This window comes from Anopheles coluzzii, chromosome 2 (assembly GCF_943734685.1).
Source record: "Anopheles coluzzii chromosome 2, AcolN3, whole genome shotgun sequence".
Taxonomy (NCBI): domain Eukaryota; kingdom Metazoa; phylum Arthropoda; class Insecta; order Diptera; family Culicidae; genus Anopheles; species Anopheles coluzzii.
In genome coordinates, this window is record NC_064670.1 from 117,058,097 (window position 1) to 117,073,926 (window position 15,830).

A 15,830-nucleotide genomic window follows, 5' to 3' on the forward strand; every position below is an offset into this window, starting at 1 on the left:
TGATATCGGAACCGATCGGGTACTTTGATGGTGCGCGCAAAAACACGCCGGAAATGCTGTACCGCGCCCGATATCGCTGGGATCGCTGGGGCTGTCGACAACGCGCCAGTGGAATTTACATGCCGGCGAGATGTCATTTTTGCATCCCCACAAGTCAGGTACTTACATGTAGTAGTAGTAGTAGTAGCAGTAGCTTCAGCGGCAAGAATCAATGAACCATCAAGATCGTCCTGTAAGTGATGCCATACACTTGATTCGGACGAGAAATACTTTAGTCCGTGACGTAATGGTGTGTTGGAATTGCTCCATTCGTAAGTACAGCGCAATAGTCTAATAAGCAAATAAGTTGGATTTGGTAAACTTGTCAGAAGATTTTCCTGTGGAATCTTATTAGATTTACGGTCAGAATATGCAGATGAGTCACAATTCCTGGAGGGATTTCGTTTGAGATAAATGACATAGGTCTTCTGTCTTCAAAGTCTATGGCTTTTGAGTCTGTCGTTATGTGACTTTGAATCCTTCAGAATACGCTACTCGTTCCTTGTTCGATTACCATCCCTGCATCATCTTACCGTAAATTGTATAGCTTGAAGATGTACGATTGCGTCTCGTATGCCCAGTAAAGGACGACTTGAGCTACTCGTGATGATGGCACCACCTGCGTTCCTACTAACAAATCCAGATTTTGGCAAGGGTGATAGGGGTAAACGCACTTTAGAAGTCGTCCAAGATGTCATATACCCCAGGTGAAAGGTCAGCACCGCAAAGCTGCAAAAACCAATCGAGGCGATCTACATTGAGGTTATATCTTCATCATGTTATACAAATGGAACCGGACTACCCAGCCCATAGACTATTTCCACTAGGATAGTCGTGGTAGTCCCAAGTTGGAAGCGATAACGGATTGGCAGACGTAAGCGCGAGACCATGAGCAGTTTCGGAAACTCCTACTGCAGGCCAAGACTGCAAAGCAGTTATAGCGCCAGATAAGTAAGTGAGCTGCCCATATGTCGTTTACGCTAAGACATTGGAGTAAAGCACAATGATTTTGTGGACATGGAAAAGGGTGTCATTAGCATATGCCATACTCTGGCATATGCTTTTTACCATCCCTAGTGACCAACAGATGAAAAAGGTTTGGCTCGTATGGCCGTTGGTACTAAGAACAGATACTGACCATTAACTGACCTTCGTCTAACATCTGACATTGTTATTATTACTAGATCTAAAATTGTTGGTTGGGAAAATTGCGCCATAAATCCAATATCCTATAAGAATTATAGATTCACGTTCCATGTAGTCCTTCTGGCATTTAAAATGTTAACAAAATTTTCAATATAGACAAAGAAATAGCACGCAAAATTCTTTCCAGCTTGTACTTATCACATTGGTCGATTTTGTTTTGATAGGTTCTATATTTAAAACAATAAATATTTTATTTATTTGCTACACGCTAGCGCCGCATATCCAACATATATTACACAACAGTTCTTTACCTCCGCAGCACTGAGCAAACAGCTCAGCCTTCTCTTTACTAGCACTGAGCCTTTCATACACGCAAAAAGTGTTGTTATTTCACCCCGCCCTATTTTCAATACTTGTATGTTCTATTCTATTCAATCTCTCTACTAAAAGCACAGCACTTTATATTATTGTGCACCATTAGCGTTTTGCTTGTTTGTATGGTGTTTGGTGTTCATCTAGATGCAATAGCATACAGTGTAGTGTAGTGTGGGATTGCTAAAACACTCTCCGTGTGCTCGCACTACCTTTTGGCCATTGCTGCACAAGATCGCGGGCGTGTAAAAACATCTGCCCCATCATCGTAACATCATCCCCCGTACGATTGTGCTTTCGTTTGAGCTGCTTGAGGGGATCAACCCGTTATTATCACACAGGTGGGTTGGATGGGCTACCGGTCTCCAAGTTTCCACCCAACCTCACCAACCATTTCACACAAAAACATGCCGGGTAGTACATGAGGAAAGGAGTTCAAAATAGTTATTCCGGAGCAATATGCGTAACATAAATATGAAAGCTTTTCATAAATAAATCATCACCACTGCACCCCTTTTTCTTCTTTTGAAGGTGCGGCGTGATGTCTTTTTTATAGTCAAAACTATCCCGTTTTTTGCTCCTATCTTTACCGCTTATACCGAGGCGGTTATCGTTTGTGAGGTGAAAAATATCAACACCAACTACAACATTACTTTCTGTTATCGCTTAGACCGTGCAAGGAGAGGAGTAGAACACAGGAGTACTGAAGATTGTCCAGTGCTTATGGTACTAATACATTCCTCCCGAGTCTCTCTCTCTCTCCCTGCACGAACGATATTGGCTGCACAGTGTGAAATAGTTGCAGTGGTGGGAGGTTTTTCCCCCATCCTTTCATTGCCGGTGCCGTTTTCGGTCGTTGACACGCTTTACAGCCGTTCACAGAACGTGTAGAGCAGATTGCGATCGTGAAAGTGGTACACGTTGTTGATGTGCCGCAGGACGCGCCCATCAATCAGTCGGCGAGCGTAGTGCGTGGCGTCGGTCCGATCCTTGGCGAGTCCCACCTCCAGTAGCCAATCGACAAACACGCTACCGTAAAACACTCGCCGGTACACCTTGATGCGCCAGCTGCGGAAGGAGAAACGGAAAGAAGCGTTTAAAATACATGTTCAACACACACACACACACCGTCCGTCCTGGTACCGTATGTCTTTCGCGATCGCCTTCCGGCACACCTCCAAGTGGTGCGTGGTGAACTGGTCGCAGATGTGTCTCGTTTCCGTGCTGAGGTCGCTCCAGATCGGCAGCTGCAGCAGGTTCGCACCGTACCAAACCTTGCGCCAGAACTTCATCATCGGCAGCAGCAGCTCGCCGGTGTCGGTCACGAACACGGCCAGCACAATGATGCACTGGCCAAAGTTGAGGAACGCGTCGAGAAACGTCAGCTCGACGTAGATGCCCGACATGCCCTCCATGATGAGCGTCCACACGGAGAGCGACAGGCCGACGAACATGGAGCAGAGGAGCAGTATTAGCAGCACCATGTGCCGGAGTATCTGCTGCTGGTCGCCCGTTTTATCGTACTCTACCGGTTCGAGCCCATCGTTCGCTTGCTCCCGGTACCGATCGATCAGCGACTGGCACTGCTGCTTACCGGCCGCCGGACAGTTAAACTGTGCCGAACACATGCCGCTCGTTTGCAGCGTTGACGAACCAGGTTCGTTCACATCGTTATTAATACTGGCACCGATAGCGAGATCCTCAATGTCCACCACGGTGCGAATCGTGCCGGACGAACTGCTGCAACAGCCACCAGTTCCACCCCTGCCATCGCTGCTACATGCACTTCCGTTGGCAGCTGGCGGTGCTGTTCCACATCCACCACCGACACTAGCAGCAGCAGCAGCAGCAGCTACAATCCTAGCAGGAAGGATTTCATCATCGCTCGACGTTACCGAACGGCGCCTTCGCTGGTGAATGGTAGAGTTTCCTCCTCCGTCCGCTAGCAGGTTTACCACCGAGCTGGTAGTGACGGGACTGGAGTCCGCGTCCGGCGAAGACACTTCCCGCGACAGGGTCAGATAGCGCTCGTGCCGTTTCTTAAACCGTTGGTGCAATATCAAACAGCCAACCGTCACGATGAAGCACATCACCAGCAGAAAGACGGCGATGGCGGCCTGCGCGTTGCCGTACTGAAAGCTTGGATTGCGCTTCTCCGTCGGGACAATGTTTTTGCTGTCCACGAACAGGAGCAGCGAAACGATCAGCGTCGGTAAACCCCAAGCTGCAGCGATCTGTAAAAAAAATAACGATAAATTAAAATCCGAAAGCCCTTTCCACTGGGAGACGGCGTGCAGCCACTTACAAACACGGGCCACAGCTTGAGCACAAAGCACAGGCTGCGACACTGCAGGAACAGTATCGTGATCGCGAGGAACGCCGTCCACAGCCGGCTGCTGTAGCAGCCGATGGTGAAGAAGTAAAACTGCAGGTACATCTTCCAGCGGCTGTTCTGCTCGAGCGTCGACCACAGTATCACGCCCACGTTGCAGATCAGCTGCGACACGAGCAGACAGCACGTGATCCGGTGCGGCATGCGCTTTACCTTGCGCGTGAGCGCAAACAGCAGCAGCGTCCAAACGCCCGCCACGATCGCCACGATGCTGATGTCGAACGAGAACTTGTCCAGCTCGTTCAGATAGTCGGCCGGCGTCAGGTTGGTGATCGTGATCATTTTCGCCGAGATGAACATTAGCGGCGCACTGATGAATGTCGACGCAACCATGCTCGTGGCAATCTGTAGGGAGGGGAGAAGGGAAAAGTCAACTTCATTTAGCGGGGGAAAGCAAAAACACAGCACAGGGTGCTTTAAACCTACCAAATCGACATCGCGATTGTACTGGGAGGCGATCACAAATACGCCCGGTGCGGCCGGGAACGTACCGTACAGGAAGCCGAACGTGCTCAGGTCGGTCGTTTCGCTAAAGTTCGCACCCGCATTCATGATGTTGACCGTTTGGCGCGTTACGAGCGGAAACACGAGCAGCTTCACGAGGATCAGTATCCCGGGCAGGATCAGCCCCGGGCCTTGCAGTGCCGACGCTTTGCCCACCATGCGCAGCCCGAGCAGGAACAGGGCGGTGGCGGAGAAAGAATTGCCCAGCGAGCGTAACACGCTCGACAGGTACACGGGCAGCCCGTTGGGGAAAATTTGTCCCCCAATCACACCGAGCAGCGTCATGAGCAGGATCGGGTTGAAGAAAATCGATTCAATCATCTTGAACACGACCAACGCCTTGCCTTTCAGTATCTTGCGCCGGTTTTGGGCGGCCATTTGGGGGCAGGCAGGCGGTGGTGCATTAGCCTCCTCATCTGCCGACGTCTGAAAATGGGATAAAACATTAATCGGTGCTTATTGTTCGGTGATTCTACGGCCGGAAAAAAGCCGGATGATTAATGCATTCGCACACAATCGGGTGACAATGAAGCATTGATGGAAGAGCTCGAGCTGTGTAATAATAGTGCAATCATGGTGCTTCCTCTCCGGAAGCGCGTTAAACGTCATATTAGCACAGCAACTGCGCGATTAGCGGGAGAGCTTGTCGCGCGAAAAAAAAACTACATTTGCATAATGTGAGAAAAACCCGACCCATTTTCTGATTACTGCCGACCCCGGCTGAATGAATCATTGACATTCAACGCGATCGTTCTGGGGAAGCAAACTGCAATCCCAACCCTATATGACTTACATTGTTTTCTGCATTCTTTTCCTTAATTTTGGATATTTCCATCAGCACGAAGCCAATCGGATTGAGGATGGCCAGCGAGATCGGTGCCAGCAGGTAAATGTACGACGCATACTCGGGATGAATTTTGGAGTACAGTGCCGACACTGAAATGAAAAGACAAATGAGCTACTTTCGACCGGATTGCAACGCATAACACCTTACCGATTGGATAACCGATGGCGAAATCATTGCTCTGTGTGCAGAAGATAGCCAGCAGCCCTGCCCGCCCATAGTTGACCGGACGGGCGACCAGCAGCGAGATGATGGCCACCGACAGGAACACGATCGTCTTCGCGATCAGTATCGACAGCAGAAAGTTCCAGTTCACCGTGCTCCAGTCCAACTCCGCCAGGGAGAGAAAGATCACCGACGGCAGCGCGAACGTGCCGACGAACGTGTTCAGCCCTTTCGCTTCAAAGTTGCTGATGATGTTGAGCCGCCCGGCAAGATATCTGAAGAGGAGAAGGAGAATACAGAGAAAGAAAAACAATGATAACAACATTAGAGAACGCATAGCAACAGCCCGGCAAACAACAGCGGTCTTGTCTTTGTCGCGGGAGAAGGGAAGCAATGCTTTAAGCAGGTCAGTTTACGACACGCGGTGAATCACGCTCGTTAGCTTAATCAAAACAGTAAACCATCGACGCATCGTGTTATGCCGGGCTGGAGATCACATGCTTCAGTGTGTGTGTGTGTGTGTGTGTCTTTAGGGCGTCTCCGACCTCCCAGGAAAACGGTACCCGTGCAAGGGCACGCGGACGCGGAAACAAACGAACGCGGCGTTGACAGAGCAAATTGATTGCCCTAATTGAAATCGTATGTCCTCCCGCATCAGCGCAGTAAGCTGTTTTCGACTTCTATGCTGAGTCAGCGGCCTAAGGCAGCAACTTAACGGGTTCGAGCAGGGTTCGATCATCATCAACAACACCGTTTGCGGAGCATAAAGGCACAACCAAGGCAAGAGGTGCAGATGGTGTGCTAAATAGTGTTGGGTAAATCTGATTCAGATTCATGGATCTGAAAGAATCTTTGGAATGATTGAATGAATCTGAATCTCGAACGGAAACATTCATGATCTCGAACGATTCATGAATCTCAAAAGATCCTAAGGAAATTGGCGATAGATCTCAAGTCTGCGGGACACTTTGATGAGTCGGCGGGAGTCTATCTGCGGAATCATACATGAAAACGTTGACGATACCAGGATCTGCGGATTTGTATCACAAGACTGCGGTACACTTTTTCGGGCACACTATCGCACCCCATATAACTTGTCTTGTGTTCCGCAGTCTTGCGATTGACTCCCGACGACTCATCAAAGTGTCCCGTAGTGTTGAGTTTTTTCGGAAAACCCTGTATATCTCGAAATATAAATGAATCTCAAGGAATTCACAACTCTGTTATAATTCATAGGTTAATGATTCCTTGTTGAGGCATGAATATTTAGAGAGATTCATGAATCTTTGAAGATTCAACTCGAGATTCGAATCAGTAATCACGCAAGCTTCATATGAATGAATCTCGACGAAAGATTAATGAAACCCAACACTAGTGCTAAACTAGGTGCGTAACCTTGAGCGCTCCAAGCAGTCCGTCCGTCTGTTTCGGGGGATTTTTGAAGCTTACTCTACCTGGCCTGGAATTCCCATTCATAGTGGCGGCCTTCAAAGAAAGGGCTTTGATCGCATTCGACCATCAATGGGCGATGGTGGAATAGTCTGTTATTCCTAGAGCACAGTCATGGTACGCCACACATGCGCCTCTAACCGGATCAAATGCAAAAAAGAACCTTGAAAATATGCTAACGATATGCTAATGGTGCGTATCGTAAAAGGCGGAACAGTACAGCACGCTAGAGAAAGTGTCGTTATCATCGATTGTTTTCGAATCGCCCTTAAATAACTCTTTAATGCGTTACCGAGTTCGAGGAGCGAAACTATCCCACCTGATGGATGACCAACAGGTTTCGCATCTAAAACCCATTTATTTCACAACAACCGGCAATGCCTGAAAGCTTCCATCTTTGCCGTGTGTGTGTGTGGAATGGGTGGAACATTGTGGAAACTATCCGAACTACCCGAGCAAAACAAACACGGAAACGGGGTCATTCCAAAGGGCACCCGAAACAGCAATTTGCTTACATCGTCATGCTTTTCTTCACACAGCCCACAGCAGCGTTCCTACTAAAAACGACCCAAATGTTCCGACCCGGAGTGCACTTAAAAGAACCTTCCCCTTCTGCACCCCTCTCGAGGAGTTAGCAGATAAATGGTGACAAACATTTCTTATCTACGCCGTTGTCATTTCCATTACAATGCGCGATGTACAAAAATCCCCATTCCTTTCCAGCAAAAAAAAGGGAAATAATTTCCTCCCACCACGAATGGACAAGAGAAGAATGGTGATCACGTAGGCGGTTGTGCTGGAATGCAACGCCACCAGGGTGTTTTCCAACGCCCACTGAGACGGAAGAATTTTCATCATCTGCCGTGCGTCATGCGCCCCGTGCGAAAAGGGGAAAATATGCCACCAACACATTCCCGGGTTCCACCAGCAGGAGAGGCCGATGACGCGCGTGGGATTGGGAAAATCGATTCCTTTTTCACTTGGAGGTCGTCTTCCAGGTACTACTCACCCGCAGATGATGATGGCGAAGCACTGGATTAGCGCCGGGTAGAGATTGTCCATCGAGATCGTCGGCGCACCGTCGTCGCCGGTGTCGTTCTGCGGTGTCGTACTAATGAGCCCGCCGGCACCAAAAGTGCCATTGTGAAAGGGTGTTGTCGCCACCGTGTCGAGCAGTGCGGGCAGCCCGACGATGGTAGCGATGGGCGACGGTGGGTGGTGCAGTCCACTGCCGCCGCCGCCACTGGTCGTGAGTGTGGCATTAAGGTGTCGCATTGCCTGTGCCATCGTTGCTAGTAAGCTGACGGTGCTGCTGCCACTGCCACCTCCTTCGCCGCCGTTTGCCATGTGTTGATCCATCGAAAATTGTTTTTGTTGACCGAGAGGAGGCTTGCGTGTGGGGGGAGGTGGGAGCGGGAAGGTGCTCTGTTTGTCTTGCCTGTTAGATTTCTGCCACTATCGTCATCGCTTTTGTTTGAAGTGCACCAAAACACACGGAGTGGCGAGATAGGCTACCCCGTGCTGAACACTGCGTCTACTGCTGTGCTGTTGTGGCGGACGAGCCGTTGCACATGGCTTTTGTCAAATAATGTTTTTGTTGTTGTTGTTGTTTTTTGCTATTGCCGCTTTTGTTCTGCAAAATCATACACCGGGATGAGCGCGGTCTATGATTGCGTGTCGATAATATCAGGTTATGCTCACGTTGAGACGCCACACGCACGGCGGTTTCGTCGTCCGGCGGGCATTGTGTCACCCAGGCGGGTGCAGGTGATTATGTTTTCACTGGGACTGTGGAGTAGTGGAAGGTGGGGAAGAGCACGAGTTAAATATAACACTTAAAACCAAACAACACTTTGATTAAGCTGAAAATACCGTTGGAACACTTTCTAGTTGGCATTCGTTTGAATCGATTTTTCTAATAGTTGGGTGACATTTGCACTTCAAAACACAATTGGAAAACTGGTTTTTCGAAAAATTCTCAAAATTCTCATGCCCTATTTTGGACAAATAAACCGGATTTTTTTTCGCAGGGAAAAACATTCAAAGTAAAATTTAAAATATGGCAAGAAATTAAAATTTAGACAAGGAGTTCAGACTGTAAAATGTAACTTTTGCAAATGGATAATTCGGTCGCTCTTTTTCTCTTGTTGCTCCTGCGATGACATCGCCTACTATGATCCGTTCTTACACTGTCGCTTGCTTCTTTATGCCAATCTGCCTTCACTATGCGCTCGTGTGGCCAAACTCCAGCATGATTACGAAAGTTCCAGTCCACCAAACTCGAAGAAAGGGGAGCTAAAGTGACACCAAACGACGCCCGGAGCGTTCACATTGAATTAAATAATCAACGCAAAGCAGCCAGACACTATCAGCACACACACACAGAACACATGAGTGGCAACCGCAATTTGCTGCCCTTTCGAATCGTGCGTGAAATTGTAGCTGATAAATGCGGGATGGACATAAACGAAACGAAACGTAGGACAGCGGGTTGTTGAACTGTTCACGCACGACACCACCGGCAAACCCCCAGAACGGAGCGAACCCGTCCGTAACAGGTCCGCGCTTATCTCTGCGAAATGCTGTGTTTGGCTGTCACTGTAGCACGACCACCACCGCGCACATGGCCTTTTAGCAGCGCACACACCAGAAATCGATCCGGACCGCAGCGAACGCGCACCAACCTATAACCTCCTTCTCACCCGCTCATCTCTTGCCGTGCGTTAGGAATGGTGTGGGTATGGCCCCTCGCTCAGAAAGGATTATCGCGAAATCTTCACGCTGACCGTCGACCTTGAAACAATGTTGTGCTTTTGCGCGCATATGTTGCCGTGGGATGTGCAAAAAAACGCACACACACACACGCAGGCCAGGTGAATCGATTTCCGTTCTACGCCTGCCAGCGCACTACTATGGGGGCAAAAGGCAAGGTTTTGAGGGCACACACTTTACCAAACACAAACAGTTCCTTTTCTTCGCACGTTCTTAATGTTTTGCGCACAAACGGGGCTGGGTAATGGCGTGCCAGGCTTGTTCCTTTCTTTCCACAGGCCAGCTTGCTTGGACTAAAAATAAAACGCCTTTTCATATAGGAAAAACAAAACACAGCACCGTACACAAACTCACTTTCATTCTACGGCACGCGCACACACAGGGAAACGGGGAGTGTACAACACAACAAAACAGCTGATTCGGTAATGGTGCCCTTTTGTGTGCACGGGGGACGGGGGTGCTGCAACAGAAACGCGACTGCATTCGCAGAAAACGCAGATTTGCGCGAACGCACACAATTAGCACGAGCTGCCCGAGCGCGAATGCCTACGATCCGCGAAAGTGCAATTGAGAATGGAGACTGTGCGTGCGAGCAGATGAAAATGTTGTACGCGGAATTGCACAACGCTTGCCCGTGTTGCTTCGCCTGTGTTCGTACTGCCGCGTGTGGATTTGCAAACGTGAATGTGCGTGCACGCGGTGGCGGTTGGGTAGTGGGGGGATGTGTTTTGAATCGCTCAACACCGTTTGACGTTTGAGTGCTACGAGCGCGGTGACAGTACGCGCTGCAGTATGACAGTTTCTGTTATACTGAGCGAGGCGCCCCGCTCAACCGATTTTCGTGAGCTCGCCAACGCTCCAAATCGGTGCGATTTTCTCTCGCTGGCGATGCTTTTTGTAAGTAGTTGTGACGGTTTTTGACGTTTCGAGTGAGGGTTTTTGAGGGTTCAAGATGGCCGCCAAAAAGCTCGCGCTGGTGTGCGATTGTGTTGGTGGGCAAAAAAATAAATACCCCCCCCCTCATTGACCTCACGGGGTCCTGCATTTCATGTGTTAGCATATTAGCACCTGCGCTCCGCCGTTTCACTTGCTCATACAGGTTTCGCTATTGCATCAGTTGATTCAGTTGGTGACTTTTATGTACAGTCTTCATTTGATGCCGTTTGATGGTTACGAAGCTATATCAAACAAGCGTAGGTGTAGGTGGAACTCAAATAAGAAAAAAAATTGAACATGTTTCATGCATGATCATCATACTCCATTCCATATATAAAATAATATGTGATATTTCAATACATATAATAGGTTCCGGAAGATTTTCCTACTTCAGCCTGTTATTCTTTTCGCTCTTCCAAGACAACAGGCAACACTGCCATGCTTTGCATTTCCGGTAACAATATCATTTTCTGAGCGATTTTTGTCCGCTAAACAATACGGCCTTTTTGGACCGTTACTCCTGAATAAAAAAAAATTTACGAGCCATACAGTTATCGGATAAAAATTACCTTGCACCAAACTGTAGCCAATTCCAATGCAAATTATCAACAAAATTGTGCATTTCTAATTCACATCACCGCTGAGTTTGTTTACGTTTTTTCACGCTTATACATGAGCGAAAGAGACGGCACGACAAACCGAGCGAGAAAGCATATGGACAAAGGTGGACGAAGTGCTTGAAGCGAAATGGGAGAGGGGGACACAAAAACTCATTCTCGAAACGTGCACTGTAAGCGAGTAAAGGACGGCTAGAGAAAATGAGCGAGATGCAGCTATTTTCGAACTACAAAATCCTCGCCTTGCCCTGCGTGGTTTGGCGGTGTGTGCGTAGGCATTTGTTTTGGCTTGCGTTTTGTTGTGGTTTTTCCGTTCGTTGTTTTCCCCAAGAAGAAAGAGGGGGAGAGCGGGCGAGAAGGGTCTTCTTTCACACCTTGCACAGAGTTGTGGGCAGGCGGGCTGCAAGCCACTGAAAACGCGATAATCGCCTACTTGTGCTGCTGCGAGGTGGTGGTGCAAAGGAAAAAAATCAGCCGAACGATGAAGGCCCACCGACAGATCCCCGTCCGGAGCCGGATCCGGCAGCAGGAGCTAAATCCCGTGTTTCACTTTCAGGACAAGCAGGAAGACAACCAGATACTTACGCGCGCTCGCATCAAGCAAGCGTTAAAGAGCGGCGTGCTGAATCTGTCCGGGAAAGGACTAGCAACGGGTAAGTGGCCACAAGCGAGCTGGTGGGGCATACACCATTGCCAAACAGCACACCAAGGTTAAATAACAGCACAGGCCACTGCTGCAATGCAACCATTGCATGGCATTCGTCGAAGCGTCTGCGTTACGGTTGCATCATCGAAGGAGAGTGAAGCGATCGATGACAAAATTCAACCTCCACCCAAGCGCGTGCACCGACCGAAACCACTTACGTTCCGGTCGAGAGCGCTTGGCCGTGATTTACATTCTGGCGCCATTCAATATTGGAATATTGGTTTCATATCGGATCGGAAATCGGATCGCTTTTCAGGGACGAGAGCGGCAGCTGCCCTATTTTTGAAGATCGGCGACAATCCCGTGCCATGATTATGATGTTACGATTCATTGATCCCGAGGGGGCGAACATCAGCACTCTGGGGCGGTTGAAGCAACACCCGCTGGGTCCAACCAGCACCAGTCCACGGGCACCATCGGAAGGGAATCGAAGTAGCCGCGTCGGTCTTGGTCTTGGTTGCAGCAGTAGTATATCCTTCGCGGAAAACGATTATTGATTGACGGCGTTTAATTCATTTGTTCCGTTTGAAAGGACCGGGACCGGGACTTCGCCTTTGTTGCCGATCGATAGCAGAGAGAGAGAGACCAGCCGCCTACACAAGTTAGTACACAACCAGCCTCGGTGCGCTCGGTGGCAATGAGACGAACCAGAACGCACATTCCTTATCCTAAGCGGAGATATAGGAAAATACGCGGTAACGCAGTGAAGCAACAACACAGTGTTTGGGGTTGGGGGTTTCCCGTTTACACAATCATGTTTTAGTGATGAATTTTCATAAAAAATCGTTTTACTCTTTTCACATGCTCTTAGTGCCCGAAAAGGTGTGGAATTTGAGCGATTCGGACGAAAACGAGAAGGAGGTACGGTACGATCTGGAGCGCACCAACGATGAGGAAAGCTGGTGGAACCAACGGTCGCTAACGTCGCTCGATCTGAGCTCCAACACGCTTACTACGATCAGCGAAAACATACAGAATCTCGTCGATCTTACTGTGCTGAATGTAAGCGAGGATTACTTCCTTCCCAATAACCGCCTTTAACCAAACAATTAACATACACCTGTTTCCAGCTACGTTCGAATCACAAACTGCCTGCTTCGAATCGCATGCCACTACGATCGAATGCGTGCAACCATGGTTGAATCACGTTCCACTACGGTCGAATAGCGTTCCACTATGGTCGAATCATATGCCACTACGATCGAATCGTGTGCCGCTACCATTGGATTTCTGAAAGCAAGAGCATAGTAAACTGTTTGTTTACGTTTGAAAGCTGTTTCTTTCTTCGCCGACGGCATTTCGTTTGTAAAATACTAATAAAAGGGAATTATTCTCTGATTATAGGCTAACCCCACGAATATTGGTTGAAACCATGGATTTTACCATCAACAACGAACACAGAATATTAGTTGAAAACAAGGATTTTACCATCAACAAGGGACCACGATATTCGTTGATATCAAGGATTTTACGTGTAATCAGTGAAAATTACCTTTTATTAAAATTTTACAAACGAATTGCCATTGGCGAAGAAAGAAGCAGCTTTCAAACGCAAACAAACAGTTTTCTATGCCCTACCTTTCAGAAATGCAATGGTACCGCTACCATTCGATCACGATTCGATCGTAGTGGCATATGATTCGACCATAGTGGAACGCGATTCAACCGTACTGGCACGCGATTCAACTGTGGATGCACGCATTCGATCGTAGTGGCATGCGATTCGAAGCAGGCGGTTTGCGATTCGATGCAAACGGCACTAGATTCGAACGTAGATGGAAACAGGTGTAATAATAACTTCTTCGTAATTAAAAAATTATCCAACAAAAAAAAAAGCTACAAGATAATGCACTAACAAGTCTGCCGGCCGGGATCGGCGCCCTAACGAAGCTAACGAAGTTCAGCGTCGCCCGCAACAAGCTGACCGAGCTGCCGGAGAGCTTCTTTCAGCTGAAGGAGCTGAAGCACCTCAACCTGTCGCACAATGAGTTTGCGGAGATGAACCCAAACATCAGCGATCTAATCATGCTTGAAACGTTGGTAAGATTGGTAGCTGGTTTGGTAGACTAGTTGGCAATTCAAATGCTTGTAAACTGTAATTGCTAATCCTCCTGCTCCTGGCTGTAGGATGTTTCGTTCAACAGCATTAACGCTTTGCCGGGTGGCGTTGGGTTTTTGGTCCGGTTGCAGCAACTAACGCTGAGCAATAATCACCTAACGGAGCTACCGAACGATATCGTCAATTTGCGCAGTAAGTAAGCTAGATAAAGCACCATATATTTCGTCTAAAATGAAACCCCTTCCTCGGCGGCCCAGAACTGCAAAAGCTCGATCTTGCCAAGAACGACCTAAAGAAGCTGCCCCCGGTGATGGGTGAGCTGCGCCGGCTGGAGTGTTTCTACGTGCAGCACAACGACATCGACGAGCTGCCCGACTTTACCGGCTGCGAGGCGCTGAAGGAGCTGCACATTTCGAACAACTACATCAAAACGCTGCCGGGCGATTTTTGCGAAAACTTGCCCCAGCTCAAGGTGCTCGATCTGCGCGACAACAAGATCGAGAAGCTGCCGGACGAGATCGCGCTGCTCGCTAGCCTGACGCGGCTCGACCTGTCGAACAACACGATCAGCAGCTTGCCCTCCTGCCTGTCGACGCTGGCCCATCTGGTGAGCCTGCAGGTGGAGGGCAACCCGATCCGGTCGATCCGGCGCGACATTATACAGTGCGGCACGCAGCGCATACTGAAAACGCTGCGCGAGCGGGACGGCACGGGCAAGCCGGATGGGGGACAGAAGGGAGTTGCGAGGGCGGCGGCGTCAGCGTCGACAGCGGTGGTGAAAAATTCCCTCTTCACGGAGAGCACCTTCCCGGATGTGTACCAGATGCGGAAGGGCCGTGCGCTGATCGTGTGCTCCAAAGCGCTGGTCGACATACCGGAGGCGGTGTTTCTCGATGCGCTCGAAGCGTGCGTGTACAATGTGGACATCAGCAAGAACAAGCTGACGGCCGTACCGTCGGGGTAAGGTGGTGGCAGCGCGATCGAGACGGCATAGAAGCAGACCATAATTCAGACCATTCCTCCTTTCAGCATCACGCATTTATCGTCTCTGCTAACGGAGCTGAACGTGAGCTTCAATTTGCTGCAGACTGTGCCGGCCTTTTTCTCGCAGTTTGACAAAATTAGCTACCTTAACCTTTCGAACAACCAGATGACCGATCTGCCGGAGGTGGTGGGCCTGCTGGTTACGCTGCGCGAGCTTAACGTTATCAGCAACCAGCTCAAGCGCATCCCGGACTGTGTGTACGAGCTGCGCGGGCTGGAAATATTGCTTGCCAGCGGTAATCAGATCGAGGAGATAGACGCAACGGAGAGCGGGCTCGGTGCGCTGAAGCGCCTTGCCACGCTGGATCTGGCAAATAATAACATCAAGCACGTACCACCGGTACTGGGAACGCTGAAGAACATCACGTAAGTGCCACTATTCAGACCTTGTTGGTGTATTTGCTTACACTTTCTTTCACTGTCCCAGTACGCTGGAGCTGATTGGCAACAGTTTCCGGCAGCCGCGCCATCAAATATTGGAAAAGGGGACGGAATCGATCATGTCCTACCTGCGGGACCGCATCCCACAGTAGTCCCCGTGCCAGGCGTCCGAGAGCACAACTTGTAGTGGCATTACACGCGCATCACGTTATTCTTAGAGCAGCTTCTTCGCTATTTTTTTTTTATGATCCTCTCTTCTATTTGTGTGCGCGCTTGCACCGTTTGCACGCATCGTTTACAAGGCCATAGGCGGAGGAGGAGGAGGAGGAGGAGCAGAAGGCAATTGTGTACCAAAAAAACAGAACAAAAAGATTAAATATACGTTTTAACCCTACACCCCGATG

At 49.2% G+C, this 15,830-nt stretch overlaps 2 protein-coding genes across 8 annotated transcripts; one reads left to right on the forward strand and one right to left on the reverse strand.

Moving 5' to 3' along the window:
* Positions 1–1,395: 1,395 nt before the first annotated feature.
* On the reverse strand, positions 1,396–10,382 carry LOC120951416 (integral membrane protein GPR155). 6 transcript variants are annotated; one of them, XM_049607444.1, is made up of 8 exons: positions 10,038–10,382; positions 7,921–8,699; positions 5,448–5,737; positions 5,247–5,389; positions 4,376–4,879; positions 3,863–4,294; positions 2,701–3,791; positions 1,396–2,625 (listed from the first exon to the last, which is right to left on the reverse strand). In XM_049607444.1, the coding sequence occupies exons 2-8, from the start codon at positions 8,268–8,270 to the stop codon at positions 2,424–2,426; spliced, it is 3,012 nt and encodes a 1,003-aa protein (XP_049463401.1). In that variant the 5' UTR covers positions 8,271–8,699; positions 10,038–10,382; the 3' UTR covers positions 1,396–2,423. The 6 variants fall into 6 exon arrangements, with proteins under 6 accessions (XP_049463401.1, XP_049463402.1, XP_049463403.1 ...); XM_049607445.1 differs by lacking the exon at positions 10,038–10,382 and adding an exon at positions 9,864–9,976; XM_049607446.1 differs by lacking the exon at positions 10,038–10,382 and adding an exon at positions 9,423–9,838.
* A 1,089-nt stretch (positions 10,383–11,471) lies between these two features.
* LOC120951417 (leucine-rich repeat-containing protein 40) lies at positions 11,472–15,753 on the forward strand. 2 transcript variants are annotated; one of them, XM_040370116.2, is made up of 7 exons: positions 11,472–11,889; positions 12,754–12,944; positions 13,779–13,982; positions 14,070–14,193; positions 14,259–14,961; positions 15,031–15,411; positions 15,473–15,753. In XM_040370116.2, exons 1-7 carry the CDS (start codon positions 11,718–11,720, stop codon positions 15,576–15,578), a joined length of 1,881 nt encoding a protein of 626 aa, XP_040226050.2. In that variant the 5' UTR covers positions 11,472–11,717; the 3' UTR covers positions 15,579–15,753. The 2 variants fall into 2 exon arrangements, with proteins under 2 accessions (XP_040226050.2, XP_040226051.2); XM_040370117.2 differs by lacking the exon at positions 11,472–11,889 and adding an exon at positions 11,951–12,543.
* Positions 15,754–15,830: the final 77 nt, after the last annotated feature.